At 43.8% G+C, this 18,401-nt stretch overlaps 1 protein-coding gene across 1 annotated transcript; it reads left to right on the top strand.

Annotated features, from left to right (window-relative positions):
• The first annotated feature begins 490 nt into the window (after positions 1-490).
• LOC130882270 (dehydrogenase/reductase SDR family member 7-like) lies at positions 491-17,630 on the top strand. Its single transcript, XM_057782174.1, has 7 exons — positions 491-614; positions 5,256-5,408; positions 7,963-8,069; positions 8,717-8,956; positions 12,682-12,804; positions 13,398-13,613; positions 17,541-17,630. Exons 1-7 carry the CDS (start codon positions 491-493, stop codon positions 17,628-17,630), a joined length of 1,053 nt encoding a protein of 350 aa, XP_057638157.1.
• Positions 17,631-18,401: the final 771 nt, after the last annotated feature.

Consider the following 18,401-nt stretch of genomic DNA (forward strand, 5'->3'; position numbering starts at 1 on the left):
ATTGGAGCACCTACCCAGTTCTGACCTAGAGTCCTAGGTTCCATCTCCTGCAGGGGCAGGGGAATAAGGAGAGAGGAAGGCTCTGGGCCTTTAAATTTTGGATATTTGTCTTCCACCAAAATACAGTCAAAGCCTTGAAAAGAATTCACTGGCAAAACAACTCTTATAAAGTGATGTTGACAACTGTTTATCACTGAGCCAGTGATAGTAACAGTAAGTACTTAGTCATTTCTTTCTTTCTTTCTTTCTTTCTTTCTTTCTTTCTTTCTTTCTTTTTTTTTTTTTTTTTTTTGCTTCTTTGCAGCAACATTTCTTTTGAAGTCCATAGGTCTATGACCTAGCCAGCAGTGTGCACCGGACACGCCAGGGACACTCCCCCCTCCCACCCGCCTGACGAGCTCTCTGGGCGGAGCCAGAGCCCAGGACAAATATATATACTTACACTCTGCAGCCTGCGGTCCTCAGGGCTAACCGCCTTCCACTTGCTGTGATGAGCGGGGAGCTCTGGCTGTGGGCGTTGTGCGCCCTGCTGCTAGCCTTGTGCCTGCTGAACTTCTTGCGCACCGATTCTGACCTGACACTGCTGTGGGCTGAGTGGCTGGGTCGTCGTCCAGGTGAGGCCCTTCATCCATCTTCAGCTTCAAAGTGGGAGACTTCTGCTGGGTCCGCCTCCTCCTGGGCCACCTCTGGTTGTTGAAGCCCCAGTGTTGCCAGCCTGGGCTTTGCCCAGGTCAGGGTGAGGGAGGCAGAGACTGAGCAAAGGGAAAAATTTTGTCTTTCTTATGACCCGTTCTGACCTAAAGATGGAAAGTTTTCGCCTTCCAGGCTGGGAAAGCTCGCTAGAGGTTGCCAAACTGCTCCCTAGAGAAAACATCCTTAAGACCTTGCCTAACTGGAACCCCAGCTATCCAAAGCAGTATCAGACACTTTGAGGAGCATTGAACACTGCCATGCTAAGTTGCCACCTTGGACAAAGACTCAGTGTCTCTTCATTTCAAAAGTGTTTATCCTAGGCTTCTCACTCTGCGAAGTTTTGAAGTGGTATCTTAGACAGCCCATTCTTTTGCTATTCATGAGTCTAGAAGCTCAACATAAAGGACCCAGGTGGGTTTTTTTTCTTTGAAGTAACATGATTTTTTTGCACACTAGTTGGTATTCCGTCTATCACCTTTTGGTCCATGTCTTGCTTCCTATTCGATGGGACTATACCCGTGAGCTAAACACCTATATCGGGTGACTAAACACGTGCTATGTGCTCTGTAGGCAGTGCGCTCAGCGCTTCACAACCCCTGAACTCCTTTTGGTTCAGCACAACTCTAGAAGCAAGTGTGGCTGGCGATGCTTTGCAAACAAGGGAATGACATTCCAGGGAATGAAATGGTATGTTCCCAGGCAGACTTCGGATTCTAAGAATCCAGTAGAATTGTCACAATAGAATCCAAAGTGTGTTGTGACATTGTTTTGGAAGCGATGGCTCAGAAGACAGTGTTTTCTATGGGTGAAAATTGGATGGGGGTTCTGGCAGTGGGGCATAAGAGGTCTAAAATATATTCTTCCTTCTCTGCAAAACTCACCCCTACAGGCCAAATTCTTACTACTCGATTTTTTTTTCCTCTCCTCTCCTCTCCTCTCCTCCCCTCTCCCCTCCCGTCCCCCCCCCTTTCTCTCTCTCTCTCTCTCTCTCTCTCTCTCTCTCTCTCTCTCTCTCTCTCTCTCTCTCTCCTGGCATAACTTGTGCAGACTTAGCAGCCAGTGCACAGAAAAACCTAGGGGAGCAGATGGCTGGTCTCGGTGGACTTTCTCTTTCAACTGAAAATACTTGACATCACTTTCTCATTTGATAATAGAACCTTCTCTTGATTAATTCTTCGAATAATAATTTTGGCTGCCAAAGACTCATAGCTGTTTCATGTTGGGTGGGTTTTGTGTAAACTTGGAGTTGGAGAATGAAACAAAATCAATATTTTTATTATGCAATTCTACAAAGGTCATCCAACCCAAAATAAAATCCAAAAGAAAAAATGTTGATTAAGAGTTACAAGATCAGTAAAAATTAGTTATATCAGATAAAGTGGCACAAGTCATTTTGAAAAAAGCCAAACGATGTTAATAGCTTTTAAGATTTAACCCAATCTTGAAAGTTAGTTATTCGTAAACCTTTATTGACAAAAGAGTAAGTTTTATCAAATTATATATATATATTATATATGTATATATGAAAGCACACTTCTATGTACAGCATATAGGTGACTATATCATGTATTTGTGGAATTAAAATTTCATAGGGGGCAGTTCTTAAACCTTTATTGACAAAAGAGTAAGTTTCATCAAACTATATATATACATCTATCTATCTATCTATCTATCTATCTATCTATCTATCTATCTATCTATCATGTATCTATCTATATATATGAAAGCACACTTCTATTACAGCATATAGGTGAATAGATCATGTATTTGTGGAATTAAAATTTCATAGGGGGCAGCTTTAGGGGGAAAATGTCTTAAGAGACTCAGGATGGAATGAAAACAGCAGGAGGAATACAAAAGCAGACACAGACTCCGAAAGCAGACACAGACTCCGAAAGCAGACACAGACTCCGAAAGCAGACACAGACTCCGAAAGCAGACACAGGCTCCGAAAGCAGACACAGACTCTGAAAGCAGACACAGGCTCCGAAAGCAGACACAGACTCCGAAAGCAGACACAGGCTCCGAAAGCAGACACAGGCTCCGAAAGCAGACACGGACTCCGAAAGCAGACACAGGCTCCGAAAGCAGACACGGACTCCGAAAGCAGACACGGACTCCGAAAGCAGACACGGACTCCGAAAGCAGACACAGACTCCGAAAGCAGCATAGCCTGGAATATGGGCATGCTTTGTGGAGAAGTTAAAAGAAAAAACTTCCTTTCTCTAGGTTATATTGTTGTCTGTCTCCTTAAAAATGAATAAAGGCAAAACCACAAAATTCTAGTATAAACAATGAAAAGTCCAACATTCTCCCACCCTCGACCCCAGGCTCTCAGTGTGCCCTCTCTAATGACAGCCTTCATTTCTGCCTCTCTGAAGCCTTCCGGGAAGAGTTTCTGCATCCCCAAGCCTGAATCTCACACAGTGAGATTCCCCTTGCCTTGTTCTAGTGTTGACTGGTTTGTTGTCCAGCTGTTGTGCAGTCTGCCTCAGCTGCTGTGAGTGCCTGAGCGAGGAAGTTCTGCCACACAAAGAAGACAGTTTCTGTTCAGGTCCTCCTCACCCTCGTTCTTAGATTCTTTTTGCCTTTTCTTCTTGACAGTCCCTGAGTCTTATGGAGAAGTTTGTTTTTTTTTTCTTTTCTAAGCCAGGTTATCAGGGTATCAGCTTAACCTCGGACTTGTTATGCATCTGAGGAGGACAATTCTTTTGAGTTTCTGGTCCTCCTGCCTTCATCTGGAGTGCTAGGATGGTAGGCGTGTGCCACCACAGCCAGCTTATAAAGTGCTGAGCTTGGCATCAGGGCCGAGGACAGTGCTCGACAAAATCCTACTGGCTGAGCTGCAGCTTGTGCCCTCACCACTCTGACTTTTTTTTTTTTGTTTGTTTTGTTTTGTTTTTCGAGACAGGGTTTCTCTGTGGTTTTGGAGCCTGTCCTGGAACTAGCTCTTGTAGACCAGGCTGGTCTCGAACTCACAGAGATCCGCCTGCCTCTGCCTCCCAAGTGCTGGGATTAAAGGCGTGCGCCACCACCGCCCGGCTCACTCTGACTTTTTTAAAGACAAAAACTTCACACCACCGTGTATGGTTTGATGCTGCATTGCAGGTGCTGGGGTAGAGAGAGAGGCCTGCCAAGATGCTAAACCTTCATTTTCCAAAGGAGTAGAGGGGCACGACCTTCTTGGAAAAGACTAACACCTACCTACTTCACTCTAGTTAGTTTTTTCAAATATGTATAAGGTTAACTGAGGCTGGGAAAGGCTTCAGCATCAAATTCACCTTGCTCTTGCTGCTCATAAGAACAGAAAACCCACACAAACTTAAGGCAAGCCATAATCAAAAGGGAGAACTCCAGGTCTGCCTGGCACGTCTCAGTACCAAGGTCGGTGAAGCTTCCTGCTCCCATGTAGCACCCAGTGCAGAGTCTCCAGAGAAACAATTCTTCATGGTTTAAATGGTCTCAAAACAATTTCTTGGCCTCTACTGATTAACTCAGACATAGCAAAGGCTTTGCTGAAACATTTCTCTCAAAGCCAGACACAAAGGTTTTACTCCACATCTCACTTAGAGCTGGACACAAAGGCTTTGCTTATGCATCACTGCAACTCTGGGCTAAGTTTCAGAAGGACCCTGGTGATCATCTTCCCCAGTACCACCTCCCGCCTTCTGTGTGGCCACTGTATTATTTGAGCAGTCTTTATAGGGACGGAGAGGCTTGGGGACCACGGTTCACATTTCTGCCCTATACAATGCATCTTGTACTACATCCTTCTAAGAGGACAGCACCTGCGTTAGGGGGAGCGTGTTTATAATAGGATATTACCTGAAAGACATCAGATACGAGTCACAAAATAAGAAAATTCTACGTTTAAGTGCAGGACAATCATAGCATACCATTGACCAGAATGTGGTAAATCTGGAACCTTACCAACAAATCCACCACCACAAAAAAAAAAAAAAAAAAAAAAATTAGACTCATAGAACTGAAAACTGGGTGGAGCCCGACCATTTAATTCTTCCCTTTAAAGGGTAAGACAGTCGAGTCCAGGTAATTGGTTTCTACTTCGCAACTTTAATTTTCTCTATCAAATACATAGATAAGTAGATAAACATAATTTTAGTCAAATGAAACTATTGGAGTCAGAATAAAGTCTGGAAAATTTACCAAGAATTTTGACATATACAAATATTTGATGGTAGAAAACAAACTTGTGCTTTTTAAGAAATTGTAGGAGATTTGAAACTTTAAGTTAGGCATAATAGGTTACCTTGTTTAATGACATGGTTTAGAGTTTATTTATTCTTTTTTGCTTATTTCTGTTTTTTGAGATGGGTTTCGTCCACACATAGCCCTGGCTATTCTGGAATTCACTATGTAGACCCAGCTGACCTCAAACTCACAGAGCCCCAGCTGCTTCTGCCTCCCGAGTGCCGAGGTTAAAGGTGTGCACCAGACTGCCGGGCTAGTTTATTTATTCTTCATTTATGTTTTGCTTCTCTTTGATATATGAATATCACTATCCCACACATATTCCTGACAACCTCATCCTTCCTCCGCAGAACAGATGCTGACTGGCAAGGTGGTGTGGGTGACGGGAGCATCCAGTGGCATTGGTGAGGAGTTGGCTCTCCAGTTATCTAAACTTGGGGGGTCGTTGGTGCTGTCAGCCCGCAGGGCGCAGGAGCTGGAGCGTGTGAAGAGAAGGTGCCTGGGTGAGTCAATTCCCCACAGCAGCCATGCTTCCTAGAAGTGAGGGGAGATGGGACTGTCCTGTGCAGCTCCCGCTGACTCCTGGGCTTCCTTGGCACTGCTCCTCCGCCTTCTCGTCTGTTACCTGCTAAGCAGTTGTGCTTGCTTGGAATTTCCTTCTTTTTGGCTACCGTTCTACTCTCAGTTTCGCACAGATTTCCACCTTAGGATGGCCAGTTCTCTCGATGCCTGTGCGGGGTCGAATGACTTAGAACTTGCTTGAGGGGAAATACAGGTTGTCTCTCTTATCCATAACACAAAGAGTCAGAGTCTCTCTCTCTCTCTCTCTCTCTCTCTCTCTCATTGAATAATTTTCTTTCTCTTTCCTTTTTCTTTTTTGAGACAGGATTTCTCTGTGTAACAGTCCTGGATGTCCTGGAATTCGCTTTGTAGACCAGGCTGGCATCGAATTCACTGAGATCCGCCTGTCTTTGCCTTGCAAGTGCTGGGATTAAAGGTGTGCGCTGCCATTGCCTGGCCAAATAGATTTTTTTATATCATTAATTTTTTTTTTAATCTCAGACCTTTCCCCTCCCCCACAAATTCTTAGGTTTGATCTCTTGATCATGTTTTGGCTGTTGCGTGTTTTGAAATTGATGTTTGAATGTGGTACTGTCCCCACCTTTGCTTTTATTCTTCGCTTTTTATTTCTTCCACCTGACCTAGTCTAGAATTCATTCTGCAATGTGCTTTTTCTTGGCTTAACAGACATTCATTTTTGACATTTATCTCGGTTTTCTGTCAGCATCTCAGTTTCCTTGCTGAGATTCTTACCCTTGCTGCTGTCTTTTGCTTCTCTGTTGCTGACTTTCTATATGATAGTATTATTTTAAAAAGGTTTATAAATGGCAGAATTAGGTAAATGTAAGAAGAGGAATCCAAAGAAAATATAATGGTTACTTTTACAAAAATGAAATATTGAAGTTGGAGAGATAAGATAGCTCAGCAGTTAAGAACACTGGCTACTCTTCCAGAGGACCCAAGTTCAATTCCCAGCAATCACATGGCAGCTCACAATTGTTTGTAATCCACCTTAAAGTGGATTTGATACCCTCATAGAGAAACAAATGTAGACAAAACACCAATGCACATAAAATAAAAATAATTAAAAAGATAGATACTCGGCTCTTCCAAAATAAAAGAACAAAGAAAATATTGAAAGTACTAAATGTATAGTGATTAAAAAAGAAAAGAAAAGAAGCATACACACAAGGGTAAAAAAAAAAGATTTGGTGGTTTAAAAGAAAATGGCTCCTAAAGAAAGTGGCACTATTAGGAGGTGTGGCCTTGTTTGAGTAGGTGTGGCCTTGTTTGAGTAGGTGTGGCCTTGTTGGAGGAAGTGTGTTACTGTAGAAGTGGGCTTTGAGGTCTGCTATGCTCAAATCATGCCCAGGGAGACAGACCACTTCCCATTGCCTTTGCAAGATGTAGAATTGTCAGCTACCCCTCCAGCACCATGTCTGCCTCATGCTACCGTGTTCCTCCATCATGGTAATGGACTGAACATCTGAACTGCAATCCTCCAGTTAAACGTCTTCCTTTATAAAAGTTGCTTCGGTCATGGTTCCTCTTCACAGCAATAGAAACCCCAACTAAGAACAAATGGAGTATGGGGTATCTCTTTCCCTGGGCCTCCAGAGTTCACTCTGCTAGATGCAGGGAAGGGACAGAATCTTAAAGATGGAATCTCTCATCTTTCCTATCAAGTAGGCCAGTGCTGACCACAGGTCACGTGGCAGATGTCTAACAGAACTTCATTCCATGTGGACGTTTCTCTCTTCATACCAGGGACATATCTGTGAGCAGGCAGCTGGTCCCATGCTCCACAGACTCTCTAGTCTGTTTTCCTTGGAGTGGCTTCGTATACAGGATGTGATTCCAGCCTTGGGTGGTGCTTGGGGGGGAAGGGACCAGAACACTGAGTGGCATCTGTCCAGGAAGTCTAGCCTCTGTGCTTCTTTGATCACTTCCTTAAAGGCTTGAGAGGTAGCTCTGTGGTGGAGCACCCACCTAGCATGAGGGAGGCCCTAGGTTCAGTCTCTAACTCTGCTAAAAAGCCACATCCACTTCTCAGTTTCTCCATGTTACATGGATTAGGCAGAGGGGCTCTGAAATTTTACCTGATCTGAATGTGACTCACTGGCGTTGGAACTGTATGAAAGAACAGCTAACGGTCGGGGTGCGGTGGGAATTTAGCACTGTGGTAAAGTGGCTCTTGCCTGGTATGAAGTTCTGGGTTCAGCTGCCAGACCAAAGAAGACAGAAGAATAGCAAGGCACTTGGTGAGCATATTTCAAAAACAAACATACTCTGTACTTCTAAATATGCTGCGGTGATTTTTTTTTTTTTGCTTTTGTTTTTGTTTTGTTTTTGCTGTAGGATACTCTTTATTTTGCCAGAGTTCTCTTACAAGTTCATTCTTTTTAGGAGGTTCAGGGATAGACCTGGAGAGCAGGAAAGACTTAATTGAATTGTAGCACAGCTTTCTCACCAAAGTGTTGATGTGTTTTAATCTAGAGAATGGCAACGTAAAAGAAAAAGATATACTGGTTTTGCCCCTTGACCTGGCTGACAGAAGTTCCCATGACATGGCTATGAGAACAGTTCTCCAGGAGTTTGGTAGAGTAAGTAGCCACAGGTTTTGTTGATAGAGTATGCATTACAAGACTTTCCCCAGCTTGGTTAAAACTGCCGAAGAGATTCTTGTCTGTGGTGTCATTCACAGAGATTCAGGCCCATGGGATGCATTAGTGGGGCAGATCTGTCACTTGAACCTCTTGACCACTGAGTCTTGGACTTCGGTCATTAGTATTTTTCTTACCTTTTAAATTTTCAATTCCTACTGTAGGCAAAAGAGCTAAGTATTCACCACAACTTTGATATTTATGAATCTTGTTCTATCTTGTGAAATATTATTACTTAAACTGAATAGGTGAATTGTGTTGATTTTTTTCTTCTTGTTTTGTTTCCTTGTCTTTTGTTTTGTTTTAAGACAGGATCTCAGTATACAGCTCTGACTGTCCAGGAACACACTGTGTAGACCAGGCTGGCCTTGAACTCACAGAGCTCTGCCTGCCTCTGCCTCCCAAATGCTGGGATTTAAGGCTTGAGTCACTACCCCTGGCTTGATTTTATCCTTCAGTTGTTGGTTTTAGAAAGGTAACGTGGCTCTACTGGTTCGCCAGAATAACAGCACTCCTCGCTAGGAGTTCCGTCGGTCCATTCCAAGACCAACTCTAAAAAAGCCCTCTTTCTGATTTGATTTAACTAGATCGATATTCTGATCAACAATGGTGGAAAAGCGCATTATTCCTTTGTGGTCGATACCAACATGGATGTCTTCAAAGAGATACTAGAGGTGAACTACCTAGGGACAGTGTCCTTGACCAAGTGTGTTCTACCTCACATGATGAAGAGAAAGCAAGGAAAGATCGTGGTTACGAATAGCATTGCAGGAATTTTACCCGTGCCCCTTTGCAGTGCGTACGTGGCCAGCAAGCACGCACTTCGGGTAAGGCTCTTGAACCCAACTCCTTTAGCATTGCCCACGAGGCACACGGGGGATTTGTCCATCAGTGGATGAGGTCAGCCAGTGAGGTGTGGCACTAAGGGGCCACATAAAGAGAAGAACTTGGAGAGGAATGCACCAGTAAATGACCAAAAATATTTGAGCGGCACGCGCTTATTGCTTATTTAGCAGATTTCCAGCGTGTGCCCACAAGGTGCTGCACTCTGAGGTGAGGCCTGGGAAGACAGATTATTTCTGCTCTCACAGGCATGTACGGCCTATTGCCTGAGCCCTTTCTCTGCCATATTTTCAAGTCTAACTGCGAGGCAACTTTCTCTTAGCTGGATGCATGACTACTGAATGATTGATTGATCCTGGACTCCATATTCCTCCCAGGGGAACATGGATTCCATTCATTCTGGTTTCATGGAAAGAAGGAAAATTTGATCAAGGCAAAGACTAGGAGAAAAACCTGACCTGTTTTACCTTAGCAGTAATAAATATTAAAACAGAATGATTCTTACGTTGGTTTAAGAGTAAAACTAAAGACATAATAAGGTCAGCGATTGAGGAAACATTAAAATTTAATTCTTCCTATTGAAAGTGAATCCCTCCCCCTCCTTTTTGTTATTGAGTCAGGATCTCATTCAGCACATGTTAGCCTTAAACTCTATGTCCGAGGCTGGCCTTAAACTACTGGTCCTTCTGCCTTTAGCTCCCAAGTGCTGGGATTACAGGCATAGGTCAGCGCACATGGCTGGCAAGTAAGTTTTAATGGAATATATTACTATTGGAATTGTATGATACAGTGGTTCAGATCACTGTCGTCCCATCGAAATTGGAGCTGTGGTCCAATAGGACCTTTCTCTGCCTGTTGGGTGTGGACAGGTGCATACTGATGAAGGGCTGCAGTTCAGATGCTCTCCTCAGATCTAGTAAAGGACTGCCAATCAACCTCCCATAGAGAGAGGCACACTTGAGGCAGACAGATGTGAGAGAGTGTACCTCCCATCTGTCGGGACCCAGGTTTAGAAGACATGTAGAATACCCTTTGTAAAACAAAAAACAAAACAACAGAGAGAGAGAGAGAGAGAGAGAGAGAGAAGAGCTGCCTCACCTGTTCCCAAGGCTCTGTTTTAATTGGATTTAATAGGCTGGCAAAACGTGCCCGGCTGATGGGCCCGTGAGATGGCGTAGCTAATAAAAGCACTTGCCCTGCAGGCTTGGGTCATCGGAGTTTAGTTCCTCAGTGCCCACGGTGGAAGGAAAGAACCAGTGACTCCAAGCTGCTCTCTGATCTCTGGATGCACATGGAAGCACAGACGCACGTGAATGCATGTGCGAGCGCGTGCACGTCTGTGCGTGCACATACACAAATAATCATATGTCCAATTTTTTGAAAATGTGGCTGATTTACGATTTTGTTACTTATAGCAGCAATTTAGTTGAACATTGAGGTCAGTAGGCTTGTGAAAAGCAGGTTTCCTTCTCAGTTCCCAGTAAGTTTTAAAGTGACTTTAATCACTGGAGTTTATATGCTATCCCTGGTGTGGTTAATACAAAGAGAGGGTTCAGTGCTCCAGGTTTGGCAGATTGGTGTCCCTTTCTTTTGCTACAGACCAGCAGAGACTACAGGTAGGGGAGTTTTCCCCACTCTCACAGGTATTTTGTTTAGGTCCACCCTTGGGTCATCAGTCTCTGACTACAGGACCCTTCACCGTCCCTGAGCTGTGTGGTGTAGGGAGCTCAGAGCTTTTAATGTTGCTGAATCAGATATGGCTGCACTTTTGGCGAAGAGAAATAGAATGGGCTAGGAGTTTGTGTTCAGTATAGTTAAGAATGACATACGCCTTTGTGCTTCCGCTTGCTTCAGCTAAAAGCGCCTTCCCTTTAACCTTGGAAAGCAGACACTTGGAAACATCAGAACCTCTTGAAACCTTTTCCGGCTTCACTTCACATACCTAACCACAAGGAAGCTGGCCTGAACTGGCAAGGCCACCCACAGAAGATCGCGTAACCCACACTTTGAATCCAACAACATGGCGACAGTTAAAGTGACCAGTGCTGAGAAACCTATCAGTTAGGTGGGAATCTATAAGCCAGGGCCCAGTCTCTCTGAAGATCAAGCTGACTTCTCCAGCTCCCATCCTCCCTGCCCCGCCCCCGCCTGCACCCCACCCCCGCCTGCAACCCCCCCTCCCCACACTGTCCAGCCCCCCACGTGCACCCGCAACCCCAACTGCTGCTTGTGTTCTCCAGAACTTGCTTTCCCAAACATCTTGAGTAAACAACTTAGGCATTTCACTAGCTGGCCTGGTGTTAAAACTGCCGTCTGGGAATATTTCCTACCTTAGAACCGTGAAGAAAAACAAATTGCTGGTTATTCATAGTTGGTTTACAGTCTCCAGTATCATTAAGTCTGGAAGGTCTAGCTAGCTATTCTTTTTTACAATATAATATATATGTAGTCCCCATTTCTCCCAGTGACTCCTCCAAGATCATTTCCACTCTCCCCAATTTTCTGTATTTTCTCTTCCTTCCTTCCTTCCTTCCTTCCTTCCTTCCTTCCTTCCTTCCTTCCTTCCTTCCTTCCTTCCTTCCTTCCTTCTTTCCTTCCTTCCTTCCTTCCTTCTTTCCTTCCTTCCTTCCCCCCTCCTTCCTTCCCTTTCTTTCCTTCTTTCTTTCTCGCTAACTCCAATCATGCCTTTAATCCCAACAATTGGGAGGCAGAAATAGGTGGATCTCTGTGAGTCTGAGGCCAGCTTGGTCTACAGAGCTAGTTCTAGGACAGCCAAGGCTACACAATGAAACCCTGTCTTGGAAAACCCAAAACAAATAAACAAAACTAAAACAAAACCAAAACACCCCAAAATATGTATTGGTGTGTTTTGCCTGAATGTATGTCTATGGAGCAGGTGTGTGTCTGGTGCTTGCAGAGGCCAAAAGAGGGTGCCAGAGTCTTTGGACTGGAGTTATAGATGGTTGTGAGGTACCATGTGGGTGCTGGGAATTCAACCAAGATCCTCTGGAAGAGTAGCTAGTACTTTTAACCACTGAACCGTCTCTCCAGCCCCTAAAGATATAAATTTAGAGGGCAATTTGATATTATGTTCATATAGCAAAATACTAATAGTGGGTTAGTTCCTGGTCTAGCTTCTTTTAAAGGTCAGTCCAAAGACAATCACATTGTAATATTGACTAGCTATGCAGTATCCATCAGGCAAAATTTACTTCATGGAAATTAATTAATCAGTTAAATGGTAATATAAAATTTAAAAATGGATTGGATTTATTTATGGTAGTTATTGTAAAGTTCCACTCCTTTTTTTTTTTTTAAGCCTCATTAAAAAAAAATCCACCCAGGAAATGAAAAGATGCCTCTCTACTCCTACCAGAGGTCCTCTGTAAAACATCAACATTTTTGGAGTGGGGAAATGAAGATTGTTATGAGGCGGTAGAAACAGGGGTCTTCAGAGAAAAGTCTGGTGCCTGCTCCGTGCTTGTGTGCTGTAGAAGCACTGATGTCAAAGGCTACTGCTAGCATCCACCGAACCCCTGGGGTCTGGCGAGATCTGAGAGTACCGCTTTTGCTGTTACAGCCCGTGGCCTGTGTGTGTGCTGTCTGTCCTTTATTCAAGCATTTTAGAACACAGTTCCTCGAGTCACGAGACAATGAAATGAGACCTATATCTGTGTCTAATTTCCTTTTCCTTTTTATTGCCTATTAGGGGTTTTTAAATACCCTCCAAAGTGAACTTTTTAACTATCCGGATATAAAGGTGTCTACCATTTGCCCAGGACCTGTGCATTCGAATATTTTCAAGAATTCTTTTACTTCGGTAGTCACTAAGGTAAATGTTTTCGGTTGAAAAATAGTTGGAATGTTTTGCTTCTTCTTCCACAGTGTTGAATCATATAGGTTATGGTTTCTGTCAGAAGGAATTACTAATAGCCGCATAGCTTAACCCCAATTGTTGAGACATTCTGAATTCAGCTGGTAATGTTTGGCAATCAATTTTTCTAGTGCTAATAAAACTGCACAGTATTGGTTCTAAAGCTGGCCACCCTGTCCACCCACTGTTGTGCAATAACTCTGTAGTTGGGAACAAAATCCCTTTTATCTTCTTCTGTCTCACCCCAGGTGGGTGAGATTTTGTTTTTGTGGGATTTTCATGTGCCTTTTGAGGTAATAACAACCATTAGGCTTTGACCTTTCGGTTGCCAGCACAATCTCAACCAGCCTGGCTGTGATTCCTAAGAGGGATGGTGGGATGTCATGGAAACCCATGACTCCTGCTAATGCCCGGAAGAGACTTGTACCAGGGGCAAGGCTCCAGACTGCATGGACCCCACTGGCACCCGGCCTTTGGCTCCTTCTTAACACAACATTTCTGTAAAAATAGCTTGATAAATCTCCAGCATTCACTTTATTTTGACCTTTTAGACCACAGAGGATAATGTCGTGGGTGTTTCCAAGATGGAAACTAGCCGCTGTGTCCGGCTGGTACTAATCTCCATGGCCAATGATTTGAATGAAGTCTGGATAGCTAAGCAGCCTAGCTTGTTTGGGCTGTATCTGTGGCAGTATGTGCCGCTCCGGGACTGGTTATTTTCAAGGACAACGTGGAAGAAAATCGTTAAAGCCTTTCATATTGATATGGTAAGTGACTTCCTTTGTTTCTAACAGTGTGTATTCATCTTGCATGGAAACACAAAGGCTTTAGAATAGTTTTTAACTAACTTCCAGACCAGCTCACAATACAAATACCCAAACCACATAAGAGCATTCTATCCCCACACATGGTTTTCCATCAGTTGCCACCGGTCTAGGTGACAACGAGGTTTCACCTGGCAAGCAAAGGGGCCGCCCTGCTTTCTTCTATACTTACTGCTTGAGAAAGTCTCAGAAAACGACCTTTTCCACTCTCTCCCATACACAGTCTCCCCATCTTGGCTCAGTCATCACTTCCCTCCCTGTCTCTTCTCCCGGGAGAGGTGACCTCAGCCCCGACTTTCCCACTTTCAGAACAGCCCACTACACTAAGACAGTTACACACACACACACACACACACACACACTCACACTCACTGTGCAGTCCTTGTTTTTCCCATCTCAGCCCTGAAGCATTCTGCTCATGTCAGATGTATAGGCAACAGGGCTAATTGCCTCTTCTTTCCACATCACGCCTGCAACACTGAGAGGGGAATAGCAACTGTTACTTGAAAAAAAGGAAAGAGTTTTATGGATACGCATCACAGTGAATGTAATGAGTTAAGCTTATTGCAGTTATATATAAGAAAGGCTATCGTGGGTTGTTTTCATTGTTCCCTCTGTATGCTTTGATACAAGCATTTAATTTTTTTTAAGTTTATATGCTTGTATATGTGTGTGTGTGTGTATTTGTTACATGTCTGTGAATGCCTGTGAAGGCCAGAAGAGAGTGTCAGAACCCTGGGAATGGTTGTGGGTCTCCTGATTCAGGTGCTAGGAGCTAAACAGGTTCCCTGGAAGAGCAGCAAGTGCTCCTAACTGCCAAGCTAGCTCTCCAGCACTTGTTACAAACCACTGTAAGTCTTAGCTACTACATAGCTGGGTATGGTGTTACATCCCTTTAATTCCAGCACTTGGGATGGATCTCTGTGAATTTGAAGCCAGCCTGATCTATGTAAACTAGTTTGTTCTATATAGTGGGTTGTGAGTTCTGGTATAGCCAGGGTTACTTAATAAAGAAACCCATCCAAAACAAACAAAACAAAACAAAGCAAACAGAAAAACAACAGCAGCAGCAACAACAAAAACCAGATAAATAGCAGTCTGAAATAAGGCCATAATTTATAGAGTATGCAATCCACCAGTAATTAAGAGGCTTCTCTATTTTTTAAACAATTACTTCTACCTTTCTATGTTGTAAAAATGAATCAGGTGAGGGAGAGCCAAGAGAAAACTTTTACAAAGTGCTTAAGGACACTAATATTATAAAACATTTACATAGTGTCCTAAAATGTAGAGGTTGAAATGTCATGAGTCATTCTGGGTCTTGGTGATGTGAGATGGTTCTAAGACAGACTTCATGGAAAGATGCCTGTGGCTTAGGGAGCATCTTGGAACTCAGTGACAGAGCAGCCCTGGGAGGGAAAGATTCTGTACAAGAGGAAGCTCAGTACAGGTCAGAGCTGGACCTGGTGCTGAAAGATCTGGGTTCAAATACCAGGTCTAAGCTACGTTCCCATGGCTTTAAGCAGGTCGCGCCTCTGACTTAAGTGGCTCATCTACACAATGGGTAGGGGATGGCAATAGCAAGTCATGGGTTGTTGTGGGTGTTAGGTAAGAACAGAAGGGCAGAGGCACTTCTTCGGCACAGCCCGGAGTATGTCACGGCTGCTGTCCGTTCCAGGCTGAGAAGGCAGGTGCTTCGGTTGTCTCTCTGTTGTGACCCTTATGAATGGTGACAAGAAGAGGGGAGTGTCATACTGTTTCATTGTCTTGGTTTCAATTCCTTCCAGCATGTGGCCTGATATGATTTAGGTATGGTTTATCCTCCAAACATTTGTCCCCATGCTGAACCTCCATTAAGAGGCAGAGCCTGATATGAGGCCATGGAGGCATCAGTCTTAAAATGGGTTAATGTTTTTCCCCCAGGGCTCTGGTAGTTCTAGAGAGAGTAAGTTCTCATACAGCATAGCTACCTCACATGCCTGTTTTTTTTTTTCATTTCTCTACAGAATAATTTAAATGCCAGTCATCATATGAGACCAAGCAAATGAGGCTGCCTAATCTTGCACTTTTAGATATCAAGTTGCTGAGATGAAAAACTGATTTTCCAGCCGGGCGGTGGTGGTGCACGCCTTTAATCCCAGCACTCGGGAGGCAGAGGCAGGCGGATCTCTGTGAGTTCGAGACCAGCCTGGTCTACAAGAGCTAGTTCCAGGACAGGCTCCAAAGCTACAGAGAAACCCTGTCTAAAACAAACAAACAAACAAACAAAAACAACAACAACAACAAACAAACAAAAAAAACAAAAAAAAAGAAAAAGAAAATTACTAGCACAGGAATGGACTAATATATAACTCAACATCATGTTACATCATTCCCAGTTTGAACGGTTAGGAGAAATTAGCAGACTGTTCATACAACTGTTCTTGATACCAGTTAATATTGTCAGTGCTTCATGGTAAGGCAGAGAAAGAAGACATCAAAGAGACTGACCATCAGAGGGAGACAGGGACTAAGCATGGCACTTTCCGGTGCACAGTCTTTCAGAAAGGGGCATGTCAACGCCATTTTGTGATATTTACAGAGCATTTATCTATTAAAGATAAACATCACACAGAGCACTTTGCCTTGGGTTTCAAAGCAAGTAAAATAGTGATTTCAAAGGTTATGGTCTTTTCTTTACCAGATCAGCTCTTTCTTGGATAAATTAAAAACATTTGTTTAATGTATAACATTACCAGAAACATATTAAATAGTACTATAATAGAATGATTTTCCTGGGTGGTGGTGGTGCATGCGCACGCCTTTAATCCCAGCACATGGGAGGCAGAGGCAGGCCCATCTCTGTGAATTTGAGATCAGCCTGGTCTACAAGAGCTAGTTCCAAGACAGGCTCCAAAGCTACAGAGAAACCCTGTCTCAAAAAACCAAATGAATGATTTTATATTAGTGGTCCTCCCTCCCTCCCTCCCTCCCTCCCTCCCTCCCTCCCTCCCTCCCTCCCTCCCTCCCTCCTTCCCTCCCTCCCTCCGTTCCTTTCTCCTAGCAGAAGTGCCAGTGGAGGTTTGTTTTCCTCTGGCTGTAGATAGATTGTTAATTATTTTTCCTGAGAGAAAGACAAAAGCAGTAAATCTCCTGAACTAAAATCATCAGTAAACTAGAGGTTGCTCATTGCTCCTGAGTGTCATTCTGCAATCCCAGGGGTTGTTCAGGCCTGAGTCAGCAACCACTGTCTGAGCAGGCCCAAGACAGCAACCTCAGAAGGAGCAGCTCCAAGCAAGCAACCTCCATGCGAGCAGTCCCACAGTGATCTGGCTTAAGCCTGTTCCCTCAGTGGTGGTTCCCTTGTACCTACCTGCTCCTGTGGAGATTGTTGCCTGGAGCCTCCTCTGTAGGATATCACTGGCTCAAGCCTGTTCCTGTGGAGGTTACTGCCTAGGGCCTGCTCCAGCTGAGGTAGCTAGCTCAGGTCTGTTCCCACAGATGTCCCCTGGCTGGGGCCTGTTCCCTTGGTGGTTGCTCCCTTGTACCTACTCCTGTGGAGGTCACTGCCTGACGTCTGTTTCTGCGAAAGTCACTGGCTTAGACCTACATGGCAGTCTTAAGACTCCGTTAAAATATTATAAAAAAGGAGAGTATTATACCCATAGTCACCGTGTGTTTTATTTTAAAAATTTAAAATTTAAAATGTGGATGTCTGTGATCAGCACCAGTCCCATATTCAGTTTGCCATGAGTAGATTTTGGCATGAAAGTACCACCACGTATTTACTCAGGTCTAACGGAAGATCCATGTCCTGGTTTATGAAAGGGGTCCTGACCTTGATTTGGTATGGGGAGGGGGCATGTTCGTGGGTTTTTTCCCCTCCCACAGGATGAAATTGAAGCTCAATTGGTACAGTGTGCGAAGCAGAAAGATGCTGATTCTGATGTTGCTGATGATAATCCAGAAAAGCCAGAGTGAGACCCATTGGGCCTATGTTCCTGATCCATCTATTTTACATCCCGTTGTTTGGGAAGGAAAGGAGATTATGGTCACAGTCAACGACACACATCTTTTAGATTGACCTACCACACAAGAGTTCCAGATTGCTTGAAAATTTTCGTATGTTGGGTATGGCAAAGGAATTCCTGTATGTTTTGCAAAGAATATTGCTTTGGAGGGATGTCTTGGAGTGTTTCCAAAACTAATTTTGGGGCATGATAAACAATGTACTTATTTTACAAAGTTATTGCTTCCTCAAGGTAACTGAGTAAATGATGCTTCACCCACTCTACAGTTTCCTCCATGCACAAAGGAACTGCGAGAGTCTAACAGAATATTGTGGAGATGATGTACTGGCATTATTCCATTCAAGTATAACATCACGGGGACATCACAGTACATTCTTGACTGGTCTGGAAATCAAGGAGATTATAGTGACTCTTATCGTTTGTCTACAGCAGAATCCTGGGACCAAGGACTATCAGCTGGAATTTGGTATTCCAGTATAAAATTTCCAGACTTATATTTGGAAGTTTGCTGCTGCCATGCAAAGAGGAAGGACAATTTAGTTTTTCAAACTTGTTTGCCCCCTGAAAGGAACTGTTTCAGCTTGTGTCAAAATGCCTTATGTTCTTTTGGTGGGAGAGTAAAAATCTCCATGAATGGGATTGTGTTTAATGTATCATGCCCTGGTTGTATTTTGACTAACTGTATTTCTCGTGGATGTTCATACCTGTGTATTGATGTTAA

This window comes from Chionomys nivalis, chromosome 10 (assembly GCF_950005125.1).
Source record: "Chionomys nivalis chromosome 10, mChiNiv1.1, whole genome shotgun sequence".
Lineage (NCBI taxonomy): Eukaryota > Metazoa > Chordata > Mammalia > Rodentia > Cricetidae > Chionomys > Chionomys nivalis.